Here is a 9,946-nt window from a genome sequence, read left to right on the forward strand (position 1 = left end):
GTATTGTGATATAGTTCATCTGTTCCTGTTTAATGAATGTTTCATACTTTTGTTAAAAGTTAATCAGCAGACTCTGACTCTGTTCAGTGGCCATCCTCCACGCTCCTAAAGAAAAAATAAATAAAGTTAGGATCTATCTGGCCAGGTTCCATCCTGGGATCTGACTTGTCCAGTAGTAACATCAGCTGGGATCATAACATTATGCTTAGCTTTCAAATCTCGAAGGCATGCAAGCATTTTCTTCAAATAATTTTGGTATAAACCAAAAGCTTGCCTCCCTTATCAAAATTCAATTTCGGCTGACTGGCATGGAAGCTTTTTCTTCCACTGTTCCAAATCAACTTCACGCAGGTACCACCAAGACTGAACTTCTAAATGTATAAAATCTGACTCTTCTTAAATGTGAACCCTTAAAGTAAGCTTTTACCCTTCCCAAATGCTTGATCAGCAGTTTGAGCCTATGCATCCTGTTATTGTAAACAAATGATGCCTCGACTCAGTTGTTTTACATAACTCCCATGGCTCCCCTATCCTCTGTTTACTGATGTGTTAAATTAGTGTTTCAGTGATTGTTTCAGGGAGGTTCATTGCTAATTGTTATGTTACTAAACAGGACCATTACATGTTTAGTAAAATTAAGCTGAGGTTGACGGGCAAATTCAAGGAAATGGAAATATTTTAAATGTAGCCTTGGATAGTAAACTTCTAGCATATTCCAACATTGAATTTATGACATATAATTGTTATCAACTAATTAAATATTAGAATATTTGTTTTGCTTTTTAATATTTTTCTGTTATTGCAGTGAAGAAAGAAATACAGGAGCAGCCACCCCCCGAGTGAAGCGTGCATGAGAAGACGGAGCTGTGTTTGTTCTGCTTCAGATGGTGATATCACTCCCATAACTCAATAAGGACTTAGAAACCCAAGCTACTCACTGCTGGACTGATCGATTGCAGGGGGCCTCATACCCGAGTGTTTCAGGGCTGGGACACGAGCAAAGGATTAAATCCCTAATGAATCTTCATATAGATCGAATATACTATAATAATCTCATTTTCACTTGGGGTATTTGCTTATACAATGATGTGTCTTTCCCAGTGTATTTTTTTTAAGTGAAGCAGTGCAAAGTTGTAGGCATCAATGATAGGATCAGAATTTTTATACTGACAAATTATAAATGTTTGTGTTGGCCTAAAATTGGACATTTTGACTGTCTCCTCTGTTGTGTACTAAGGAAGGACTCTGAAGTTTTGAAGTATTTTCACTTGCCCTTTTTTGTTTGGTTACAGAGAGATGTGTCTGGATTGTTAACACTCTCTTGTTTGATTAGTCATTAGACTAGACCTATTGTAATGACTTGTGTGAACCATTTTAATCTGTTCATCTGAACTGCAGGAGTAAAGTTTCTCAATCAGTAAATCCTTAATTAAACACATTCTGTTTATTGTGCGGACCTCCATTTTGGTCACAGTCTCCTGCTCGGTGATGAGAAACATTCCAGTTGCTCCAGGAAATAAATTACGTGTTCTGTGTATGTAGAGACAACAGCTATAATGCCTTTAATATAATAAAACACTCATGCCGCTTCACAGGGGTGTTATGAAAGAAAATTTGACAATGAGCCACATGAGATATGACAGGTGACCAAAAGCTTGTTCAAAAACATAACTTTTAGGGAGGAGAGAGAGTTGGAGATATGAAGAGGTTTAGAGAGGGAATTGAAGAACCTAATGCCTGGGCATCTGAAGGCATTACATCTCAATGAAATCCAAATGGACATAAGTACAACCTGTGCTCTGACCCTCATATTACCCCAACACTGGTTTGAGCAGGTTCATCTCATGATATGCCCGTATTTCTGCCTACTGTCTTGTTTCATTTGTAAACATTTAGAACAAGTGGATCTTGCTATAAAACCTCTATCAAGTACTCGCCTGGAGTTAGCAGCATTAGTTGAGCTAATGGTGGGGGCAGAAAACTCAGGTATAGCAATATCCTTGCCATCAAACTGCCAATAAGAAGTCAATTAAATGACTTTTAATCTGTAGTAACTGTTGCATTTTGACCCTGCTTTTGATATAGAGCACTGATTCGCTGGCCCAAAATTTCACTCTTTTAGAAAAAAATGGATGATATGTACAAGTAGGTAATTTCTTTGTCTGCATGGTAACATGCAGACCATATCGTGATTCCAGTATGCTGAGACACCGTACACCAAGCTATGTGTAAACTCATTAATATCAGCCAGATAGCTGGTACCTTCTGCTTTCTACATGGACTCACTCTCAGTGGAAGTTCATACTGCAAAAATCTCTCTTCTGCCATCTGGAATAGCAATTCTTTTTGCGATGAGAAGCCCAAGATCACCCCTCTTCCACTTTCTGTCCCACTCCTAGCCCCTCAGCCTGTGTATTTCTGTCCTTACTCTTCAGAAAATATAGAACTATTAATGATTGCCATAGCTACCAAGTAGTTAGACTGTTACAAAGACAGCCGTCAGTGCAGAACTGACCAGAACCTAGTTGGGGTATCTTCAGCTATGTTTGCCTGGGGCAAGTCGCTGCCTTGGGTTCTTTTATGTACCCATTCTGTGGTCATGGTATTACATAGAATCTGCAGCACACAAACAGGCCATTCAGCCAGCTTCTCCACAAGCCTCCTCCCACCCCTCTTTATCTAACCCTTTCAGCATATATTTCTGGGGTTTTTTTCCCTCATCTGCTTATCTAGCTTCCCCATGATTGCATTTGTCTTCAACTACTTGTGGTAGTGAGTTCCACATTCTTATCACTCTTCCATTCCAGAGAAATTCCTGCAAGATCTCAAACTGTTACTTGGCTGTTGTCCAATACCAATTCTCCTTGAAGGAGAGGAATGCCAAGCATGCAGTGGGACATCTTTGTGTAAACTCAATCATTCAACAAGTGAGCCAGGCAGATCTTTAAGGCACTACTGATTGGTCACATAACCTCACTCACTGGTGGGACCAGGAGAAAGGGGTGACCTCTCTGAATGTGAGTGGGGGAGGAGTGATTGGGGTACCTCCCACTCAGATAATTACTCATGCAGTTTTGCCATCTTCTAGGGTGGTTCTAGTTGAGACAATCAGGAGGAAACTTCCTCTGAGCTGGGATTCTAACCTCCACAGTTAAAACTTACTTACATTTGGGCATTTCATGTCATCAACTTCTCTATGTGCAATTCTCAATATGGATTTGTTGATGGGGTTCTACCTAAAAAAAAAAAAGAAACTTTTGGAAATTCTCAGCAGACCTGGCAGCATCTGCTGGAAGAGAAATAGGGTACCCTTGCTTCAGAAGCCCCATGCTGCTTGAGCTGCTAAGTATTTCTGCTTTTATTTCAGATTTCCAGTATCTATTATTTTGCTTGGATTTCTACCTTTTGGAGGTAGCTGACCCTCCAGAAAATTAACTTTTTAATGCTATCATTGAAACTCCTTTCCTGTAATGTCCTTCAAGGTGTATGAGAATGCTTCTTGGGATTTTCACCCTCATCCCTGATTGTTATCTCATTGCTGGCATTTGGTTCCATGTGCACCAATAGCCAACTGGTATCTCACTGAAGGATCTATCCTTATGTCTGAGCCTAAGTGAACAACAATTTGTATAGTGCATTTAACAAATCAAAACATCTCATTATTTCACTGCAGGGGGTAGTTTGTGGGTGGGTGGGGAGCAGAGAGGCAAATAGCTGAAGCTATTTCCACATATGTTCAACAGGAATCAAGTGTGGGAAGCCTCTTGCCAGCCTTTGGAAACATAGAATCATCCATTTCCCCAAGTGGAGCATATTAACCCAGCACAGACCAAACCTGGGAGCTCCCTGTTCTTACAACGCAACACATCGAGCCAAGAATATCAAAATTCAAACCATTGAAAAGCTCAGTGGTAGCTGTAGGTTAGAATTGTAATGACTTGGGGAAAACTTTGAGGAATTGGGAGAAAAAATAAGATTTCATTGGCAGCCATGGAGGAACTGAAGGTGTAGTGGTTCCCTCATTGACTTCAACTATTGAGGTCCCCATGACATTCTCTTTTGCAGATAGCACCAAGTTGCAAATATGTGCTCTCCCTGAAGATTTTCTGGTACAAAACTGTTACAGCTCCTTTTACAAGTGGGGGGAACATGCTGGCCTAAATAAGAACAAATTTTTTTCTTCTGTATTTTTATTTGGAAAACTTAAGGTGATCCAATCAAAAAGAAATGTATTATGAGCTGGGTTACAGAATGAGTGCCTATGTGTTATGAACTAGCAGATCAACGAGCACCAAATAAAGTGAAAGGTCATTCCATTAGAACAATTTGTACTTGTAGAAGTTTAATAATGATTCTTTCATCTCTAGCACAAAATGTAATGTTTCCCTCTTTCTCTGGCCATAATTGAGAAATGATCTCAAGCAGCAGCTCATTCATTAGGTAATGAAACCTTCAAAACCGTGTGTTTACAGGGCTGCACTCTGGTTTTAATTATCTGTGCCTGTGCATTAGTTAATTAACCTGATTATTAAAGTGTTTCTGCTGTTTGGCCAGTGCTATTGGAGGTTATTTATTAAATTATGTCTCTCAACCAAGGCATAGTTGTTAGGAAGGGATGTGGAATCGGATTATTCGCCTTGTCTGTGGCACATGACTGATGCAGCGTCAGGTTAAATTGGCAGGGAGGAGGGAGAAAGGAATTAAGAGTAGCCCCTGTTAGGGAGGTTCTTCAAGCTACTGTTGAACAATTGTAATTTTACTGGTTCAAAGATGTGGAAAATTCAGTTACAGGTTTCACCCTGGAGAGAAATTCATACTCTAGGGGTACACTGGAAATCAGTATGAATCATGTGTATTGTTACATTGTGAGGGGGTATGAAAGACTTATCCAAAAAGCTCTTTTGTTAGCTAGTTTAAGCAATAAGATCTCAATTTCACATTTTTAAGTATTGTAGTTTTAGTATCTTGCTGCTTCTATACGCTCCACTTGCTCATAAATATAATTAGATTGGTTCAGTTTTCAAAAAAGAAGAGAATATGGTAAGCATCCCATTTGATCTCCAGTCATTTGTACTAGTGTTAAGGAGTAATCCTGGACGTGTTGTCCCAAACGTGATGTATGCAGTAATGGAGCTTTCAGATCAGGGAGAGTCTTGGAATGAAGTTCCGAACCAGGGTGGCATTAGAATCAGTGCAATTAATCTCATTAGGGACAAAAATTTGTTCAGGGTTTCCACTGCTGATTGTGATAAAATAATTCTCAACCTCAGGATTCAGGTGTGAAGAATACCCATTTTGATGAGGTATTATAACAATTATTATCTTTTCATTGGTTTAGTTAATATAATTAAAAACTAATCAAATGAAGAGGAGAGCTGATCAGAGATATAGTCTAGGTTTTGAGCGAAGTTTCAGAGCAGTGAACAGAAAGCAACAAGTTTGGGAAAAGAGTTTCAAAGAAGGCTGATATAGCTGAAGGATACATATATAAAATGGGGGAATATGAGGATGAATGTGGATTTGGAGGACCAATCGGCATAGATGGGGTGGGGGGAATCAGCAACAGCCTTGCATTAATGTGGCATCTTTAAGAGAAAAATATACCATGGTACTTAACAGAAATTTAATTTCACAAATAAATTAAATGGCTAAAGGAGGTGATATTTTGGGAGGTGACATATAAACATGAAAGTGTGACCAGCTGGTTCATCAAATCTGTTCAAAAGTTGGGCAAAGAGATTTTAAGGAAGCAATGGAGGTGGAGAGGTGCAGCAGGGCGAAGGCCTGCAGCAGTCCACTGTCAGGAAGCGGTGTTGAAGGAGAGTAAAGATGCTTATAAATGCCACCACCTGCAAGTTCCAATGCAAGTCATGTGCCATCCTGATTTGGAAATATATTCCCGTTCCTTCATCATCACTGGGTTAAAAACCCTGGGATTCAATCCCTGCTGGCCCAGCGGATGTACCTATATCAAAGCAATTCAAGAAGGCAGCTCACCGTTACCATCTCGAGGGCAATAGGTTGATAAATGCTGGCCTTGCCAGCAATGCCCACATCCCATGCTTAAACATTTTTTAAAGAGTCTAGCGAGCCACTCGGTTATATCAAACTGCTCTGAAAACTCTAGAAGGAATAAAGCCAGGTGGACTGCCAGGTATCAACCTAAGCACTGGACACAACACAGGCATGCTCATTAGCCATCTCTGCCAAGTCCTTATCATTAATATCTTGGAACATGTGCCAAAATATGGGGAACTGTCCCACAGACTGATTAAGCATCAGCCTAACAGTGTCATACCAATAGAACCCTCCCATTCCGCCAAGTCCAGACCCATCTTCACAATGAGAACACCTTCCACTGAGTTGTGTGGCACTATCTCCATGATAAATGGATAGATTGTGACACATATAGCAGCACAAAACTGGACATCCATGAAGTGCTGTGAGCCATCAGCAGCAGTAGAATTGTATGCCACCACAATCCGTAACCTCATTGCCCAGCATATTCATCTCTCTACCATTATCATCAAGCCAGGAGACCAACCCTAGTCAAATGAGAAGTATCAGAGAGTATGCCTGGGTCAGCATCAGGCATATCTAAAACTTAGGTGCCAGCTTGGTGAACCTAGAACTCAGCATTACATACATGCTAAACAGTAGGACCAACCTGCCGTAAACAGCTAAGCAATCATACAACCGATGGATCAAATTAAAACTCTTTAGTCCTGCAACTTCCAGTTCTGAATGATAGTAGTGAACTAATGGGAGGAGGAGGCTCCACAAACATCCCTATTCTCAATGATGGCATGTGAGTGCAAAAGACATGGTTAAAGCATTTGAAACCAATTTTAGCTAGAAGTGTCAAGTGAATAATCCATCTTGGCCTCCTTCTCAGATCCCATCATCACTGATGCCAGTCTTTAGGCAATTTGATTCACTCTATGTGACATGAGGAAATGGCTGAGTACACTGTGGATAGAGCAAAGGAGATGGGCTCCAGACAACACATAGTGCTGAAAACTTGGTCCAGAACTAACCACATTCCTAACCAAGTTGTTCCAGTACTGCTGCAATATTGGCATCTCCCTGACAGTGTGGAAAGTCCTGTCCACAAAAAGCTGGGCAAATCCAATCCAACCATTTGCCACACCATCTGCCTACTCTCAATCATCAGCATAATAATGGAAGATGTCATTGACAAGTGTTATCATGTGGCACTTACCAATAACCTGCTCACCAATGCTGTTTGCCTTCCACCAGGACCATTCAATTCCAGACCTAATTACAGTATAAACATTGGCGAGAAGAGATTAGGTGAGAATAATTGCTCCTGACATCAAGGCAGCATTTGATTGAGTGTGGCATTAAGGAGCCCTTGTGAATGATAGTAGTGAACTAATGGGAGGAGGAGGCTCCACAAACATCCCTATTCTCAATGATGGCATGTGAGTGCAAAAGACATGGTTAAAGCATTTGAAACCAATTTTAGCTAGAAGTGTCAAGTGAATAATCCATCTTGGCCTCCTTCTCAGATCCCATCATCACTGATGCCAGTCTTTAGGCAATTTGATTCACTCTATGTGACATGAGGAAATGGCTGAGTACACTGTGGATAGAGCAAAGATATCAAGAGATTAGGTGAGAATAATTGCTCCTGACATCAAGGCAGCATTTGATTGAGTGTGGCATTAAGGAGCCCTTGTGAAATTGAAATCAATGGAAATCTGGTGGAAACTCTCACTGGTTGGAATCATACTTAGTACAAAAGAAGATAGTTGTTATTGCAGGCTAATCATATTGAACCCAGGACATCGCTGCAGGAGTTCCTCAGGGCAGTGTCCAAGGCCTAACCATCTTCAGGTGCTTCATCAATGACCTTTACTAAATCATAAGATGTGAAGAAGATGTTTGTTGGTGATTGTGCATTGTTAGTTCCCATTAGCAACTCCTCAGAAACTGAAGCAGTTCATACCAGCATTCAGCAAGACAACTTTCAGGCTTAGGCTGATAATTGGCAGGTAACATTTGCAACACACAAATGCCTGTAAACAGTCATCTCCAACAAGACAAAATCTAACCAGCTTCCCTTGACATTCAATGACATTACCATTGCTGAATCCCCCACCATCAACATCCTGGTGGGCCACCATTGACTAGAAACTCAATTGAATCAACTACTTAAATACTATTACTACAAGAATAGGTCCTCGAAAGAGTTACATTAAACTCGAAAGAGTTACAAGAATAGGTCAGACATTATATATTCTGTGTTGCGTAACTCCCTAAAGCCTTTCTACCATAAAAAGGCACAAATTAGGAATGTGATGGAATACTCCCCTCTTGCCTGGATGAGCGCAGCTCTAACAACAACACTCAAGGATCTCAACACTATCTCAACAAAGCACCCCAATTGATTGGCACTGTAAACATCCACTTCCATCTCCACTGGTGCACAATAGCAGCAGTATACACCATCTACTACATGCACCGCAGCAACTCAGCAAGGCATATTTCAAGTCCGTGACCTAGATGAACAAGGGCAGCAAGTACACATGGATACCACCACCTGCAGGTTTCCCTCCAAGTCACACACCATCTGGACTTAGAAATATATCGCCGGTCCTTCTTAGTCACTGAGTCAAATTCCTAGAACTCTCTACCTAACAGCACTGTAGGTGTGCCTACACCACACAGACTGCAGCAGTTCAAGAAGGCAGCTCACCACCAGCTTCTTCAGGGCAATGATGGATCAGTTTTGCCAGCATTGCCAACATCTCATGAATTAATTTTTTAAAAAGCTAGTGGCTCAGGTCTGCAGCCCTCAGATTTGAGGGTGTGGAGATGGGAACTGTCCCAAGGGAGGGATTGGTGGGGAAGGAGTCTTAAGGAAGAATGAAGGGATTTGTTGAAACAGGTAGAAATGGCAGCAGTGTTGTAGCAGACAGGGGGCTGTAGGACAGGAAATTGGAAGTTTATGTGTTTGTTGTTGTGGGAAATGGGAGAAGTTTATGAAGGACTTGAAGACTTTGGAGAGGGTGAAGGGGAGATTTACTAGACTGGTCACAGGGATGAGTGACTATAATTATATGGATAGGCTGGAGAAGCTGGGATTGTTCTCCTTAGACCAGAGAAGACTAAGGAGGTTTGATAGAGGTGTTTAAAACCATGAAAGGTTTAGAGGAAAAACAGAGGAATTGGTTGTTAACCAAAGGGCACAGGTTTCAGGTGATTGACAAAAGAACCAGAGATGAAGTGAGAAAGAACATTGTAGGCAGTGAGTAGTTAGGTTTTGGAATGCAATGTCTGAAAAGGTAATGTTTACAGATTCAACAGTTGCTTTCAAAAGGGAATTGGATAAATCCTTGAAGGAGATTAAATGACTGGGAAATGGGGGGAGGAAAGCAGACCAAGTGGAACTATCTAGATTGCTCTTTGCAAGAGATAGACCTGGGCTTGATGGGCTGAATGGTTGCTTTCTGTGCTGTACTATTCTAAGTTTATCCTGGGTTGGAGGGTAAAGTGACGGGTTTAATGTAGAGATATGGTGGGAGGTGTGGAATTGATTTGAATTTTAAGAGGTGTGGGCCCCCAGATAATGACAAGGCTGAGTGGAGATATCACTGGGGGAGTTGATGTGTCGAGTATGAACAGGAGGGTAGTCAGAGGTGAGCTGTCATCTGGACAATGTTTGGATTTCTACGGGTGAGTTGTTGCAAATAGATTAAGTTAAGAGATTGCACTGAAAGAATGTACAGTTTAAGAATTGGAGCACCCAGGAATTATAAAAAAAATATAACCAGGAAGGAGTCAAGGGAGCAATGAGGAAATGGACAGTTGGATGGGGGAAATTAAACAAGATAATTGTATGGATGGGTGTGGGGAGTGGGGGAAGGAGAAGTAGAGGTTAAAGTGGAGTGGAGAAAAGCAGGGATATTTAAAGAGAATA

At 41.0% G+C, this 9,946-nt stretch overlaps 1 protein-coding gene across 4 annotated transcripts in view; it reads left to right on the forward strand.

Annotated features, from left to right (window-relative positions):
• The window catches only part of LOC121287109 (calcium homeostasis endoplasmic reticulum protein), an 80,356-nt gene extending 78,934 nt beyond the window's left edge, over positions 1–1,422 (forward strand). For 3 of the 4 annotated variants that reach the window (XM_041204657.1, XM_041204660.1, XM_041204659.1), the window contains one exon: positions 803–1,422. In XM_041204657.1, coding sequence (XP_041060591.1) covers positions 803–843 — 41 coding nt within the window. In that variant the 3' untranslated portion in view covers positions 844–1,422. The remainder of the gene's footprint in view (positions 1–802) is intronic. The other variant, XM_041204658.1, reaches the window with a different exon arrangement.
• The last annotated feature ends 8,524 nt before the right edge of the window (positions 1,423–9,946 follow it).

Source organism: Carcharodon carcharias, chromosome 14 (assembly GCF_017639515.1).
Source record: "Carcharodon carcharias isolate sCarCar2 chromosome 14, sCarCar2.pri, whole genome shotgun sequence".
Classification (NCBI taxonomy): Eukaryota; Metazoa; Chordata; class Chondrichthyes; order Lamniformes; family Lamnidae; genus Carcharodon; species Carcharodon carcharias.